The sequence below is a fragment of the Natator depressus genome, chromosome 9 (genome assembly GCF_965152275.1).
Source record: "Natator depressus isolate rNatDep1 chromosome 9, rNatDep2.hap1, whole genome shotgun sequence".
NCBI lineage: Eukaryota > Metazoa > Chordata > Testudines > Cheloniidae > Natator > Natator depressus.
Genome location: NC_134242.1, coordinates 79,023,311 through 79,040,599, shown reverse-complemented (window position 1 = coordinate 79,040,599; position 17,289 = coordinate 79,023,311). Strand labels below are relative to the sequence as shown.

At 44.7% G+C, this 17,289-nt stretch overlaps 1 protein-coding gene across 2 annotated transcripts in view; it reads right to left on the bottom strand.

The window, feature by feature from the left end:
• Window positions 1–16,619, bottom strand: part of LAS1L (LAS1 like ribosome biogenesis factor) — a 47,935-nt gene extending 31,316 nt beyond the window's left edge. For both annotated transcript variants that reach the window (XM_074962386.1, XM_074962387.1), the window contains exons 1-7: window positions 16,426–16,619; window positions 15,889–16,014; window positions 15,620–15,689; window positions 13,759–13,840; window positions 11,613–11,807; window positions 7,329–7,375; window positions 1,226–1,335 (exon numbers count right to left, since the gene is read on the bottom strand). In XM_074962386.1, coding sequence (XP_074818487.1) covers window positions 1,226–1,335; window positions 7,329–7,375; window positions 11,613–11,807; window positions 13,759–13,840; window positions 15,620–15,689; window positions 15,889–16,014; window positions 16,426–16,619 — 824 coding nt within the window. The remainder of the gene's footprint in view (window positions 1–1,225; window positions 1,336–7,328; window positions 7,376–11,612; window positions 11,808–13,758; window positions 13,841–15,619; window positions 15,690–15,888; window positions 16,015–16,425) is intronic.
• Between the last annotated feature and the right edge of the window lie 670 nt (window positions 16,620–17,289).

The window sequence follows — 17,289 nt, the reverse complement described above, 5'->3', positions numbered from 1 at the left end:
CTGCAATATATGATCAGATCTAGTTGCAAAGCTTGTCTGCTTCAGTTTTGCCATAATTAGAAATGTACTAAGTTCACTTTCTTTTCCCGCATCAGCACCTACCTGAATCTCTCCAGTCGATCCCATTTCACATTAGATTCAAGCATCTTGTTTCATCATCAAAACCTTTCATTCTCTGTCCCCTAGTGTGTTTCCCCTTGCCCCACCAATGATGCCAACCTCAAGTACCCGTTTGTCAGCTTCTTACACTGACATCTTTATGCTTTCTTCCTTGATACCCCCTATATCTGAACTGAAGGGCAAAACTACCATCCAATGATCTTTCAATTCCCTCTTTAGGATCCCCCTGCAACTGATCTAAAAGAAAATCAATCAATTTATGATGTCCAGGTTAAAGTGCATATGGGAGCATCTGACATTCTTTATATTTCTAATTATCAAAAACTTTGCAGCTGCATTTCTAACCTATATTTGATATCTCTCTTCCAGCCCTGCATGTGTCACCTGTCTCAGACTGCAAGATTCTTGGGGCAGGGACTGGGGCTTCATACGACTTTGTACAATGCCTAATGAGGCTCCATCCCAATCGAGTCCTCCCGGATCTACTGTTACACAAATATTTAATGATGTGAACAGAGCTAATATTGCCCCACAGAGGTGTTGTGAAAGTTAGACCATGTCCACCTCATAAGGCTGTTGTGAAACTGAATTCTCAGATGGAAGTAGAACATTCACAAGGAACTACTGCTCTATTTTCTTTCAATTTCTTCATCTCTGCTGCCATTTTGCCAGCTGCCTGTATGAAGCACTACACATCAGTGCTTTACAGAACTGGGTTTATTCTACTTCTCGGGTAGAGCATATTGCCAAAGGATTAAATACGCAAAACCACCCTATCGGTCAAAGTGACCTTGACTGAGTTGTCAATTATCCCCACCCACCCACAAGCAAATGGCTGCTGAGGTTAGAGCAACAAAGAAAAAGGAAGCAGAAAGAGTGGTCACATATCCAAGGGCCAGCTGCACACACAGGCCCCTGGCAGGGGAAACATTCTTTAGCAGAAATCAAGAACTAAGACCATAGGTGAGTTATCATCAGCAACCTATGACTTTGTCAGTGACTAACTTAAAGTACCCAGTAAAATGGTGCAAGGTGACAGCCCTACAGCTGTACAGAGTTATGGTTCCTGCCTGGAGTATGCGGCTGCTCTCCAGATAAACTGTACCTGCTCTCTTGCAACAAGTCTTTAATCTGAGCCAAAATCCACTCCACCTCGGAGGAAGAATTACACCATGCTTTGCGGGCCTTTCGTAAGGACTGAAGTTCCTGAAGAACCTGCATAAGAGAGAAAATGGTATCAGTAAATAAATATATTTTGTTACATGGGAGTCACTGAGAGCAGGAGGCACTACTATAAAGAGCAGATGCATAATCCAGGCATTTCATTCATAACCCTTAGAGTGGCTCTCAGAGCTTCCCTCTCAACCGCATTATAAAACCCTAATACAGAAGTGTTCTGACTAAGGACAGGCCTAAACTGAAAGGGGAGCATGATCAAGGATTCAGGGGCAGAAAACTAGGTATTAGGACTCCCTGGTTCTATCCTCTGCTCTCCAGCAAGTCCATCTCTGTTCCCAAGTGCACACCTGTAAAATAGATAATGCCTGCTCGAGTCAGGATTTTGCCATTAATGTTAAGCACATGGCAGAGACGCAAGTGTCAAATCAGCTTAGTGACCTATGCAGCATTCAGGATGCAGTAGCAGTTGGAAAACAGCAAGCAAGGTGTCAGGCTATACCAAGAATAGGAAAGACTAACGCTAGAGACATATGCTGCCACTCTAGAAATCAGACTCGCTTTCAGCTTCACACACACACCCTTTAGCACAAAGGGGTGCAAGTTATACACTCTGCTAATAGGGACATTCGCACCCAGAGCAAGTGGCATTTCCATCACTACCCTGAAAAGTATCAGTATAGGGCACCTTCCGTTTACAGCTGGGAAACCACAGGCATAATGCCAGTGGAAGCTGCAGGGGATGTGACATCACTGAAAGTGTAAATTTCCCAATGTTTTGGTGACATGCTCTCGCAGTTTTTGTGCATGGGAGAAGGTGCAGAGACTTTTCAGCACAGGGCCCTCTGCACTATATTTCCCTCCCTTCTGTGGTACACCGGAATCTTGTGGGGAGGGGTGGCTTAATATGCCTTCTGATTTTAAGTATCTGTGTCAGGGGGTAGATGGCATTAATTTACTGAGCACTGACATGGTGGGGTTCATCCTGTATGGAAAAGAGACATTGCCATGCACCGCCAAGCTGACAGTGTAAATCAGACTCAAACAATATGTACATGATAAAAGTAGGTAAACCCTTCGTGTGCTCAGTGATTTTTTTATAAAAAGACATTTCAGCACATGGTGATCACCACCAACAGGACTTCCTGCAGAATTCTGTTCTGAGGAGGCTGATGAATACGGAGAGTTAAGAAGCCCCATATACAGGGGTAGGCACAGAAGTTGTTATGCAGATGATGAGACCGAAGGAATACCAGTTAGGCCTTGGAAGAACCTAGAGAACCGTGATTTCTTGTGCCTGTCTGAAGTTGTGTGTGTTTAATTTGCTTAGCACAGTCACAATCATGAGGTGCAACAGATGTTTTAGGTAACAAAAATCAAGTCTGAGATGTGGCCTGAATATCATTAAAATATCTCCAAGCCGGTTAAACATGAACATGTGCAGGAATATGTGTCCTTATGTTAGAGTATTTACTAAAGAAACTCACCTAGGTCTGATCTACACATTAATGTTTTACTGTTACAGTCAGTTCAGTGATCTTAGCTTTACCAGTATAGTTAAAGCAGTACAACCTCCCTAATATGGATAAAATTATACAGATATAAAGATGTCTTGTACCAGGATAGCTTGCTGACTGGTAATAGCTATACTAGTATGAAGGCACCTGTACACCAGTATAACTGTACTATAATTGAACTGTAGTTCAGACAAGCCATTTGTAAAACTAGTTAATTTCCAAAATTTAACATTGATTCTAGAGATCCATACATCTTTTTAGGTCTATAGACATCCACTGTTCCCAGGTATGGACCTTAAAGAGCAAGCCATTGGCATTTTACAGTCTCTAAAATGCAAAATCAGACTGTACATTTTATCAACAGCAGCTAATTCAAGAATATCTCCAGTTCAGTGTAAGAACCATTTGTATCCAATGCAATATTTAAAATCAGAACCAATCTCAGATACAATTAGGATTACTTCATAAATTAATCAAGCTAGTTCACACCACCTCTGAACTGTTGGATGGAAATCTTGTAGAAATAATAATAATAATCTCACTCTTCTGTTACCAGTGTATTGCTTCCACAGAGTTTACCAGTGTGAAAAGTTATTTCTTGCCATTAATTACTTCTATTGTTCATTATATGTATTCCCTCCACCATGAAAACACTTACCAAACACATCACATATGAGTGTAAGAACACTTTACCTTATAAAGTTGTAGAACAGCATACTGCACAGTCACTAATATCATTTAGCCTCTCTGGAGCAATTTCCCCCACACTTTTAAAATGAGGATAATTTGCTTATTGTACTGTGAAGTTTCAATGTTTGTAAATTCCTTCAACACTCCTTAATTCAATGTGTCATTATATACATGCAAATTATTACTATCCTCTATATACCAAGTCTGTGAAACAGTTTGTTGCTAATTCTAAAACTATAAGCTACATGTTAATTGCTTCTGTGAAAGTCTACTCACTCCATCCGGAACTTGCTTAGCCAAGTTCCAGTAATCTGGAGCTTCTTGGATTTGCAATGATGAAGTCATGCCTCACTAAATGTGATTTTGATTGCAAAGGATTTTCCCCTTGAATATTCTAGGATATCTGGGCACTAGAGTGAGAGCAGAGGAAGGAGAGACAATAAAAGAGGGGCTGGGGAATTTTATCCATGATGTATCAATTGTTTTAAAAACAAAACTTAAAAAAAAAAAAAGTATTTAGAAGTTTTCCCCTCCTACACAGAGCAACTACGTCACCTTCTCTCCATCTTTCCTACTCTCTCCCCCTGCATTGCCAGGTGCTGTCCAGGACACTATTAAAAAAAACCCACACAAAACAAAAACAAAACAAAAACAAAACCCCTGAGTTATTGGAACAGTCACTTCCTGCTCTGCTCCAGAAAAGGGTGGGAGTGCCTGAACTTTCCAAAAAATGACTTGTAAGGCCCATTTATTACCTGTCCCATCATTGCAATGTATCATATTTAATGTCTGGTTAAATTGGGCCATGTTTTGATTAACAGTTTATTTGTAATGAGAAAGAATGGGGGATAAGAGGGGTTTTGAGAATCCCAGTACCGAAGAACTGTGATTTATTTGTTCCAGAATGGAGCCAATACAGGAAACTATTCCCTGCATCTGACCCTCCTCCCCAAACCTTTTTGGTAAGAAATACATAAATATTCCCCAGCAGATATTTAGCAATGGTTTTGCAGTAAACCAACCTATGTGCTGAGAACTATATCTATGAATTTATAATTCAGATCATATATTTAACATAACAATCAAATAGATAAAAAATGAACAGGGGGGAAAAAAAAAAGCATTCAAATAGGAGTTTTACAGAGATCCTGTCCCTGGATCTCTTACAGTGTTTGGTGGGCATAATTCTCAAAATGCTATAGTCAATACATTAAAAACGAGAGGAAAATGTTCACACCGTTTATTCCACTGAAGATTTATTTTCCAGCACTCAGCTACATTCCCAGGCCTTTCCTATAGTTAATAAGCACAGACTGGAAAGAACACCTTACTTAAGAGATGCCAACAAAAAGGCTGGTGTACAGGATAGCATGTTTGGAGGGTATGGTTTCGGAAGCAAGCATGCTAAAGGGTTTATTTGGTTAGTTGATATCAATAGCAGGGCATTTACACATGGTCATTCATGCATGCCATTTTGATGAAATAATGTTGCTTTTCTTTAGCAGTTGACACAGAACTAAGGGAGGAGAGGGGGGATCTTTAAATGCACAAATGGGAATTAAGTGCCCAATATCTATTATCTTTCAATGGGAATTGGGTGCCTTTATTGCCCCTTGTGCCTCTGAAAATCTCACACCAGATTTAAGGAATTGCCAGGAGACAACTGTCCAGTCAATAAAACATTATATATACACACCTGTCAACTTGAAATCTAGCTAATGAGTTAAAAAGTAATTCCAGATCATGCACCAGCTTCTTCCCTTCCACTGCCAGTTTATGTACTTTTATAATCACAATTTCCTATTCATTTTGTAACTTTTTCCTCTCCCCTATCACTATTGTAATGACCCAGGAGAAAGACACTGACTGTGTTTCACAGTTTCCCTCTATATAGTACTGTGAAACAAACAGAATAAACTAGAAAAATTATTTCCTAATCTTTCAGTTAATGTAAGTATTACTTGTAACAGCAGTAACATTTTTCAGACAGAAATGTTATTTACATACACAATTACCAAATACACTGTTTCCCAAGGATTTTAGGAATTGGGATGGGGATGCGTCATTATCTCCACATATGCCTCACAGAGAAATCTGGATGTTTATTCCAAATACATTGTAAAGTTGCCAGTTGTAGTTCTTACCTATGGTTTAGTTAATGGTCTGTGGGGTGGAGGAGAAGGAGTTACTGGAAATATTACTTTAGGGAAATGGAGATGAGTTCTCAACAGACTTGATCCAAAGCCCATATAAAGCCAATGTAAAGACTCCCACTGGCTTCAGTCCTTATCTGAAGGTCTTCTAAGGTATCTGTCACCAGGGTATCTCAACATGCTTTACTAAGGACATAAATATTGTTGTTGTTTTAAGGAGAAGGAAGCTGAGAAATTGAATTATTTGTCGCAAATCACAAAGCAAGTCAGTGGCAGAATTTCTGTAGGAGTAGAATCCAGGTCTCCTGAAGCCCAGCACTATCCCTATCAACTGAACCCTGACACAAATACAGCAGGTTGGCTGATGGAAAAGCTGGACTGAAGATCTTAGACTATTTTAAAATGACTGATATCAATCAGCTTCTAAAGACTTGAGTCCAATAATTAAAAGTATATTGTTAAACCTCCTGCAGGAATAAAAAGGCACAGGATTTGCAGAGACAGATTTGGGGCTATTACATATAAACACAAACAACCATGCTGTAACGTTTAATCATGTCCCAAGCCACAAGAAGCCCACATTTCTTGCTCTCTGCAGTGAACCTGTGTCTGCTTTGCTTTGATGAATCACACAAGACACTTAGTACCAGGAGAGAAAAGAGCACAGCCAAGCTATATAACAGAGAGCTCTCTTCATCAGCAATGCTCACAGCCCCATCTACAGGCCACTGGATGAACTGCTATGTCACTGACAACACAGAGCCTTCACACTTTTATGGCACTTCTGAAACTGGCAAAAATCACCTAAGTTTCAGTCTACTACTACTACTAGCAGGACTGTAAAGCAGCATGGGCAGAATCATCAAAAGTACTGGTATGACACTCCTATGCAGGTTTTTCCCCCAGGATGATTTAAAAATTACTGGTGGGGAAAAAAGATATTCCTATAATTACACGTAAGGCTACGATTTGGTCATAGTAATTTTTTAGTAAAAGTCACAGACAAGAAACCATAATTCACGGAAGCCATGACCTGTCTGTGACTTTTGCTGCTGTGGCTCTATGGTTCCCCCCGCCATTGTGGTGGCTGGGAACTGTGAGGTTCCTCCTCTGCCTGTGGCAGCTGAAAGCTGCGGGGGAAGAGGGGGCGGGGGGCCTCCACCCATGGCACCTGGGAGTTGCGGGGTGACCATATTTCCCAAAGAGAAAACGGGACACCCCCAGCCACTCGCCTGAGGTGTCCCCCTTCCCTTCGCCCTGTGCGAGGCTGTTGCCCGTCACTGGAACCCCGAGGACGGCCCCCTCAGGAGTGTGTCATCTGTTGCTCGAACCTTGTAGGGGCCACCTGTCACTGCTGCCACCTGTCGCTGGAACCCTGCCAGGGCCCGCTGGCTTCCAGCTCCAGAGTGCCTCAGCCCCTGGGGCTGAAGCAGAGAATGTCACGGAGGTCTCTGGAAGTCACAGATTCCGTGACTTCATGATCTCAGTGACATAAACTAAGCCTTAATTATATGTGAACTAGCCAATCTTGCACACAGATATTCCAAATCAGGCCTTGCAAGGCATGTCAGTTTTCTGAGTCTGAATAAGAAGATTTGTGATAAAAAGCACAGAAGCAGTTACACAGCAGGGAAAGAAGCAGCACTCAAAGAGTTAATCAAATTGCACTTACCCCAAACTGCTGATTTTTGTAGGACACCAGCAGCTCTCTGACTTTCTCTAGAAATAAATACAATTACATGGTTTAAACAACAGGTAATGAGGAGCTAATATAACTCCCATTTCACACAGAGAAATGGAACCTTCCTATCTTTAAGGAACTAGTGAGCTATCCTCTCCAAACTGACCCCCCCTTGGGCAAGCCATTTACATACTGTTCAATGCTTACTCAAGGCTTAAGACAGTGAAATGCAGAGATTATATAAATCCATACCTGGCAATTCTTTGATTATACTAGATTAGCAGTTCTCAGTCTCTTCAGTTCAATACAGGAATTGCCATACTGGATCAGACCAGTGGTCCACCTAGTCCACTATTTTATCTCCAACAGTGACCACTTCCAGATGCTACAGAGGAAGGTGCAAGAAACCCTGTCATAGACAACTACAAAAGAACTTGACCATAGGAAGAGATGTTTCCTGTACCTGACAATTAGTAGTTATCTTGTGCTTTGAAGCATGAGGGTTTCTAGCCCTTATAATTTTGTTTTAAGTCCTATGTAATGGAGCTGTGGATGTTATAAACATACAATCCTTTTTGTACTCCTACTAAACTCTTGACATTGAGGATATATTGTGGCAACAAATTCCACAGGCCAATTATGTAAGTCAAATTGTATTTCTTTTCATCAGTTTTAAGTGTTTGTCTACGTCTGGACTTCTTCTGCTTCTACTGTATCTATGAGACAAGATGACCAGAAATGAAGATAGTGTTCTGGCTGAAGATGTAACGGTTCTTCCAAAGTGAATTTCCCTGCATTTGTTATCACTAAGTTTTATCTGCCATCAGGCTGCCCAATCACCTGGCTTTGATTAGGTCTTCTTGGAATTCTTCAGAGTATTTTCTAGTTTTAACTATGTTAAATAATTTAATCATATTAGGACATGTCTACACTAGAAATGTGAGTCGACTTATTAGGTAAACTTTCAACCACCACAATAATTGTTACTATGTCCACACTACCCTTCTCCCGTCGGTGGTGCGCATCCTCATCAGGTGTGTTTCCACTGACTTAAGAGGAACAGTGTTGTGGGCTGAGAGCCTGAGCTCTCAGCTCCACATGTAGCTTCCTGCTGGGAACCCGGCAGCTGCCGCGAGGCTCCCTGCTGAGCCAAGAGCCAGAGGGGTGGGGGAGCCAGGCTCCCAGCAGCAGGGAGCCTCCTTGCAGCACCAGGGTTCCCAACAGGGAGCGGGAAGCGTCCGGCAGAAGCCTGGCTGGCAGTAGGGAGCCGCGATGGCACAGCTCGGCTTGGAGTAGGGAGCCCGGGCAGCAGCTGGGCTGGGAGCAGGGAGCAGCCAGGCGCATGGAGCTGTGAAATTGACAAGAATAACAGCCAATAGCCCATGTAAGTAATGCAGTGTCTACATGGACACTGCTTCACCCAGACATAAGCTCTAGGCCTCTCGTGGAGATGAAGTTATGATGTTAGTGTAGTAGAGAACTTACATCGGCAGGAGCAAGGCTGTAGTGTGTACACTGACATAATTAGGTCGACATAAGCTGCCTTACGTCGACCTAACTCTGTAGGGTACACCAAGCCTGAGTCTCAAACCATAAGACGTTGGCTCCTTCAGCCAATACCCTCTGTCTCTCGGTCACTTTACACACACAAAACCACCAAGTAAAGTAGACTAAGCTCACAACTGAGAGGCAGGGTCTGAAAGCAGACCAACTGATAAAAAAAAAAAAAAAAAAAAAAATCAAAGGCAAGAAAGGACCATTATGTTCATTTAGTCTGACCTCCCATATTAACACAGTTCATAGAATTTCACCCAGTAATTCCTGCATCAAGCCCCTAACTTCTGGTTGAGAGAGCATCTGTCCAAAGCTCAATTAGACTGTGACCCCTAGATTCAATTTCATGTAGGGACTGATATATTAATAAATCCTGTGCCCAACATTCTTCCTAATAACCTGGCTTTTTCAGGAGGCATTAGAATGATTCTACTGTGAGAACTGCTTCTACCTTTTCAGCTACTATTCACTACTCAGCACTTCCCATAACTATAATACTGTTCAATTACACAAAACTGCTACTGATCCAGATCTCTTCTGAGAAGGCAGAAGAGCTGATTCAACAGAAGAAGGAGCTGGACCAGGCCGAACAGCATGTGTCTGCAGATAAGCAGGAAAATGCAGAAGAGAGATAGGGCTATAGATGAAATTGACTAAAATTCCCTCTTCAGAGTGGTTACTTGGCCAGCTGGGAGGCTCAGTCTAACACTTGACTTAAGCCACCAGTAAGTTAGACACAGGACTGGAAAAAAGAATTAGTGACAGACAACTGAAGTGCATCTGATCTGCTGGTGTCCTCTCTCTTTGAAGGTGTCTCCTGTTACTAAAAGGCACCGGATCAGCACTTGCTGGATTGATGACGTATACCTGGGGTCTGATTATTATTATTATTTTTTAAAAAGCGGACTCCTATTTTGCACTCAGTTTTATGGGGACCAACTGACATCACTTAGAAGGATTATGTATCATCCCCGCTCAATAGAAAGACAATGCAGAGACCCCTGGACTAAATAGGTGATCTAGGCTTTTCAGGAGTGTAGTGGGGCATTAGAGTGGAATTTGGAATTAACCCTTAGATTTATAGTCAGGAGTTGAAACCTGGTTTGACCAGTTTCAACACTAAATTATTCCAACCTAATACATATTACCCTTATGGTACTGGGGTTCCACTGCTAAGAACAGGTTTCAGAGTAACAGCCGTGTTAGTCTGTATTCGCAAAAAGAAAAGGAGGACTTGTGGCACCTTAGAGACTAACCAATTTATTTGAGCATAAGCTTTCGTGAGCTACAGCTCACTTCATCGGATGCATACTGTGGAAAGTGTAGAAGATCTTTTTATATACACACAAAGCAAGAAAAAATATCTCCTCCCACCCCACTCTCCTGCTGGTAATAGCTTATCTAAAGTGATCACTCTCCTTACAATGTGTATGATAATCAAGTTGGGCCATTTCCAGCACAAATCCAGGTTTTCTCACCCCCCCCCCCACCACACACAAACCCAGCTATTACCAGCAGGGGAGTGGGTTTGTTGGGGGGGGCGGGGGGTGAGAAAACCTGGATTTGTGCTGGAAATGGCCCAACTTGATTATCATACACATTGTAAGGAGAGTGATCACTTTAGATAAGCTATTACCAGCAGGAGAGTGGGGTGGGAGGAGGTATTTTTTCATGCTTTGTGTGTATATAAAAAGATCTTCTACACTTTCCACAGTATGCATCCGATGAAGTGAGCTGTAGCTCACGAAAGCTTATGTTCAAATAAACTGGTTAGTCTCTAAGGTGCCACAAGTCCTCCTTTTCTTACTGCTAAGAACAGTGTTTGTGCTGAAATCCAGACAGTTGGTATGAGAAAAGTCAGACCCACCAATAACCATCAAAGCCCCAAACAGCAATTGTACCAGCTGTGCTAAGGGAGTGTAACAGGATGGCCTGCCCCTTTAAGGTCCAGAAGGCCCACGGCTAGCCAGCCCTGCTTAATTAGCCCTGCCCTCCCACACCTGAGCTGGATGTAGGACTTAAAAGGAAGAAGCCCAGCAGTTATGGGTTGATTGTAGAGAAGAGCTGAGCCATGGAAGTAGAGCTAACTCCTGTGGTAAGTCCCTAGAACATGGGGCCAGGCTTCAGGGAGGCAGAGAAATGGGGAGCTGAAGAGAAACCCAAGAGGCTCAAGATTTTTTGGGAGGTGTGGGGGTGCAAGGTTCTTTGTAGCATTTAATTTAGTGTGTAACTTTGGATTTCTACTGAAGAACCCAAAGAGAAGCCCTGAAACTTCTTATTTTATGAAAGTGTGATTCTATTAAGTTCTGTTTGATTTGCCAGGACTTTGTGCTGGCCCAGGGCTAAGCTGGGCAAAAGAACTTTGAAAAGGCCATGCGGGAGAAGCCAGCTTGGGGCCTGACCACTTAGATACCCGAGAAGAACATTGAACTTTTAAATGACCTGGCTGGAGGATCAGGGCACAGAAGACCAGCCATCAGAGGACCAATTAAGTGACTAAGGGGAAAGCCCAGCAACCCCACACCTCATCACAAGGAGGTGCCAGCTGGTGAGTGACTTCTGTGCATGACATGCTTGTTCTGGGGATGGAAGCCTATAACAGGGAGTATATCCATCAAGTGGCAGTAGCAGCAGTGCTTGTGTGTTCTTTAAGCTCCCAGCTACTAGAAGAAGACAGTGATCTAACTTTGATACCTCTGTCACTGTTCCCCAGACACCCACCATGAAGCTCCTTGTGTTTCTGATAGCCTGGTGGTTGTGGGTTCTGAGCCTCCTCTGTGTCACTGTCCACCTCTGCCTCGGCTGCTGCTGCCTCTACCTCCCCATTCTGCTCTTCTTCACATTCTCCAGCCAGACTATTACCCAGCTGACGGCTCCAGTACGTCCGGCGTAGCCACTCCAGCACCACATCACAACCTGAAGGTAAACACAGCAACACGCCCATTTGTTCCCTCTTTATCCCAGAGAAATTCACTCTTTATTAGAATAGAGCAGGCACTTGCTTAATCCGCACTAGTGACTAAGATCTTTTGAGAGTTACTGAATTCAGAGATGAAATAATACAAACACTATGGCTAATGTGACTTCCTGCTAAGAAAGGAAGAGTCTTCTGACTGGACAGCCAAAACACACAGACAGCCCTGGGCGGTTGTCAGCTGTCACCTTGTCAGATTCTCAACCTGGATGATTTCAGTCCAAGAGGTGAAAGTTTTTAGAAAACTGATCAGATTCTTATACTGTGCCCATCAATGTAGTATTCAAGCACCTAATTATACTGTGTTACCTAAGCAAAGACTATAAACATCCAATTGTCTGACAACTTTTTTCTAGTCACTATCTCACTACTATAACCACTTGTAAAAATTCAGTATCCACACCAGATGAGACCACTGGTTCTCAATCTTTCTAGGCTCAAGACCTATTTGTAAGTGTTTATGGCCTGTTGAGATGCAGTAAATAGGGGGTGGAGGCCCTGGGGTGGTTTTAGTCAGGTCCTGCCCTCCTGGAGGGGTATGTCCTGCCCAGCACACTCTCCACAGTGGCAGCTCCTGTGCTGTGGGGCTGGCTGGGCTTGGCTCTCTGCTCTAGGCTTTGCAACCTCTGGGGTTGCAGCACTGCTCAGATTTGGCCCCATCCCCCTGACTGGACCAAATTTGTGTGAGTGGAGTTGTGACCTGGCTCATGGGGTTGCAGTGCCACTCACTCAAATTTGGACTGCCATCATCACGATGGCTGGGCCAGACCTGAGTGGCACTGGGCCCCCAGAGGTTGTAGTGCCTGGAGCAGGGAGGCAAGCCTAGCCAGCCTGTGGGACAGGAGCTGCCACCTGACCTTTAGAAACATTCTGGTGACCCAGTTTAGGGTCCCGACCCAAAGGTTAAGAAACCCTGGATTAGATAACTTGTCTTCTAGCAAAAATTCCTTTCTATCTAGCACCTCAATAATTAAACCAAAATTTGCAGACTTGGATACATACACTTAGACACTCAGACCGCTTATGCAGAGGTGCTGAAAATCTAACTTCAGTGAGAACGGAAGTGGGTGCCGCCAATTCTCAGCACCTCTGAAATCAGATCTCTTAATCCAAGTCCCTCTATGTAGATTTAAGTGCCAGAATTTGAACACACAAGTCTGACAATCTTGTTTTAAATCTATTAATTTCTGCTGTACAGGAGTAATTCCAGCGCTCTTGCCCCACTCAGCTCCCGCAATCAGGGATGGCGGACAGAAGGGGTGCAGGAGCACCTATAACCAGTTTTCCATTACCATAAAATGGTGCCAGCTCCATCTGTCATTCCTTCCCTTAAAACCAATGGAGCTGTAGTCCTTTCCCTCCCTTCCTCCACATCCCTTTCAGTTGGCTTGTGAGGCTTTTCAGTTTCTTATTTTAGATTTCCCCCTCTTCTCCCAAAACTGGAAGCTTTGGAGGGAAAGGGCCTGCCTCCTTCATTCCCTCAGTCTCTTGACCTCTCTCCTACACCACTCTGCTGTCCCCAGCCTAAGGCCACATTTCCCCTTTGGCAGGATAACCCCCTGTAGCACCCCACTTCCCAGATTCTCCTCCTTCCCCCTCCCCCAGGCTACTGCCCCCCTCCAGTCATAGGCATGCCCGTCACATTCAGCTGGCAAGGCCCTCCTTGCCCAGCCCACTGGGGCTGCTGCCGCATCTGTCTCTACATTGACCTCTCCTGGGAGTTTGTGGATCTGGTCTCTGCTACCAGGGAGACGGCAAACCCATGTCCAAAGCACCACATAGTAGAATACTGAGAACTGTGCCCGGCAGCAGCAGAAACACAACAACCAGCAGCTCCCAGAAACATAAAGGCTCCTTAAGCACAGAGTGTGCCTGTGTGTACATGACTCTCACCTTTTCGGCAGGCAACTAGCTGAGGCAGTTTCCCATGGGTCAGATCATGGCGAAGGTTCACAATCCAAATTGGGATGTTCATCTTAGAAAGAACCACAAAATTATTACATGAGGCATTGCATTTAATTGCGGCCAGACATGCAGGCAAACAGCCACCCAGATGAGACAGAGCTCAGAAGAGTAAAAAAAAAAACCTCCTCACGGCCAGAGAGATTCTCCTATGCAACCCTGGCTGGCTAGAACAGCCTTCCTGCATATCTCTGCCTCATCAACTCTTCAGTGCATTACAAGCCTCAGCTGATGATACCATCTCCCACACCTTCACCTCACCATTTTTCTGCTACTTTTCTTGTGACTTTAAAGGGACACAATCACCTTGAAATCTAGTCAGAGTTAGAAGTAACTTCAGATCATACACCAGCCCCAAGTACCAGTTTATTTTTATACTCATTTACATATTTATTTTGTAAGTATTTTTCCTCTCCCCCAACACTTTGTTAGAGACCACCCCCAACAACGGGAAGGTCACCAGCCAAGAGGAAAACAGTAAAACTGACTGCACAAAATACACAGCAAGCAATTCTCCCCTCCCTCATCTTTCCATTCTCAGGATTGAATGTTACATGCAACACTGGCAGATAACACTTTTCAGACAGAAGTATGGATTTACACTAGGGTCCCTTTAATTGGATAACTTACTCTTGTGAAATCTTTTGAGTCAATTCGTTTTAAAGACATTACAACATATTATATTCAACTCTGACTTCCCTTAAGAATAAGCTCTGACTAGGCAGGGAGTTGCAGATTTTGATGTTTGTTTAGGTAATGAAGACATTTTATTCTGTCCTTGAAAATTAAAGTGGTACAGAACCATGAAAGTTAAAGATCAAACAGACGTTGGCCTTGTGCACAAGGCAGGGTGGTGCCTACAGTATAGTCTCAGAACTGACCAGACAAGCATTTAACTGACTTTCATCCCTTCCCCTGGAAATTGTTCAATAAGAGGAAGGACATCACTACCACAGGAGTTCTCTTGCCATTCATCTCAAGTTTCTTTTTGCTTTAGTTTGATCCCATTACTACAGCTGGATCCTGAGGTTTTGTATTCAGGGTGAGGGGGAAGAAGATCCACTTCAAAAGGAGACAGAACATGGTCACACCGGTGTTGCACAGGAGATTATTGCTGTATTAGCCTTTGCCCTTGAGTGAGATTTCAACACTGGCCTTAAATTCCAAAGGATTTTATAATGGCCCCTATCTAGCCACAGCTCAATATCCAAGAGACGCAAGTACATATTTTTTCGGGGGGAAGAAGAGGTGCTACATATGTTGCAGGGAAATCTTTATATCCAAAGTTGTGTTTCTTCATGAGACTAGGTTCCCCTTGCTCCTCAAACAATATTCATGAAAATAATTCCATTAACCAATCCTAATCTAACTTAAAATTCATACAAAACCAATGTTTTAGACAAACTACCTTGAGTTAGAATAACATTTCTTAATTGCTCAGATTAGGGTGGATTTTTATTTAAACTAAAGCATTTTAAGTCACCCCACAGAAAACCTTGCTTTAAATCATCTTTTAGTTTATTTTTCTAAAGATTGACTTTCATTGGCTGGTAACCATCAAAATGTTGATTTACAACTAAATATAATCTTTACACTAAATTTGGTGCTTCTCCCCCCCATGGAGGAGGCTACATCTTTCTCAAACACTAAATCCTTCTGGCTGGCAACAGCCAGGCAACAAGTGGCCAAACGTTTTAACACAGAAAGAGAATCATCACTGACAATTAGACACCAACATGTATGTTGTCTACATGCACATGTAAACCAGCAAGGAACTCTTATTCAAAAGTACCTCTTTAGCTAATCGTCTCAGGGGAATGTTGACAATTTTCTGCTTCCGCTCTGTGATCAGATTCACAAACCTATGGAGAGGTTACAAACAAGAGTATTTCAAAGATTAAAAACGGCTACCAGAAACCCTGACACTCTGGGGAAGAGTTAACCCACACATTCAAGGGGGATATTGCTGTCAGGCAGCTACAAAATGGAATTGCGCAAGAGAATACTGCACTCCCCCAGAGTCTGTCCTTTTCCAACTGTACAAAGACCTTTTAGTCTTACCTCACGAGAGCCAGACCATACAAAAGGACCAGTTCATGAGATCTCATGTTGCCAGATGTATCCAGGATTTTACAGCGAATCAGATCTGCAGTGCAATCCACAGCTAAAGGCATTCTGTGCCCATACCTAGAGACAGGGAAAGCATAACAAACATTCTTATATCATTCCCATTAAAAAGGGGGAAACGGCAAAAAGTTAATTGCCTTGAGGTCTTCCTGCTGGATTCACAGCCTAATCCATGTAAAATACTCCTTCACTGCACCAATTCACTGAACAGTCTCCTCAGCAGGTCTCTGCTTATGAGCAGAATAAGAGATACCTTGCAAAGGCTGGATGGAGATGCACGGACACTCAGAGGCTGGACGAGCCAGGGCTCTCAGCACCCCCCACTCTACACGTTATTCCAGCACCCCGGGGCCGGAAGTGCAAGGCGCACTCAGCCAGGACGGGCAGAGCCGGACAGCCAGGGCTCCAGCCCGGCCCCGCCTGGGGCACTGTGGCTCCCCTGGGACAGCCCCTCCGCCAGCGCCCCCTCACCTGCTCCGCCAGCCCGACACCCGGTCCAGCGCGTCCCGCTGCAGCCGGCAGTCCCCGCAGTACAGCCCCACCATCACCTGGTCCCACTCGGCCTTGCTCCTCCAGGCCACCACGCTCCGCCGCGGCGGGCGCTTCCCGCGGGCCGGCGCTGCTGCCCGTCGCCCCGGCTCCGCGCGAGCCCCGCTCCCCGCCATGCCGCGCGCCCGGAGCCCGGCCTTTCCGCGGGGCCGCGGCCCCGGCCAATCAAAGAGGAGAGGGCCGTGAGCTTCCGCCCTCTTCCATTGGCTCCTCCAGCGAGCACGTGGCTGAGGGCGGATCTTGCCTCGGGGGCGAGGATTCGGGCGCGTGCGTGCTCCGCAGCAGCCCGGCGCACAGCGTCCCCTAGCAACCCAGCAGGTAAGTGCCCGGCTGGTCCTGGCCCCAGCATCCACTTGTGCTGCGGCACCGCGCTAGCGGGGAGGATCCTGGCCTCCCCCGCACTTCCCCAGGGCTGCTGTCTGGTGTTTCCTCGGTCCCTCCCACTACCCAGCCTGCTTCCTGGCCCAGTCTGTTATACCAGCTCCCACAGGGGCATCCCACTGCTAGCTGGATCATAGTCAGATAGTTTCATCTCCTGGCTCCAAGCCCCAAAGGACTCACACACTTACCCTGGTTTGCTGGCCAGGGCCCAGCCCATACCCCTTCCTCTTCCCCTCCGCCCCCATCTCGGCTACTTGGCTCCACTGGGGGTGTGGCACGTTGGCAGGGAGAACGGTGATGCTAGGCGGCTTGGGCGAGTGGCAACGCCAGGCAGCTTCGGGCCCCCCTCCGTGCATCCTGTTTTCAGTTTAGAGAAATATGGTCACCCCAACTCTTTGGATTTCA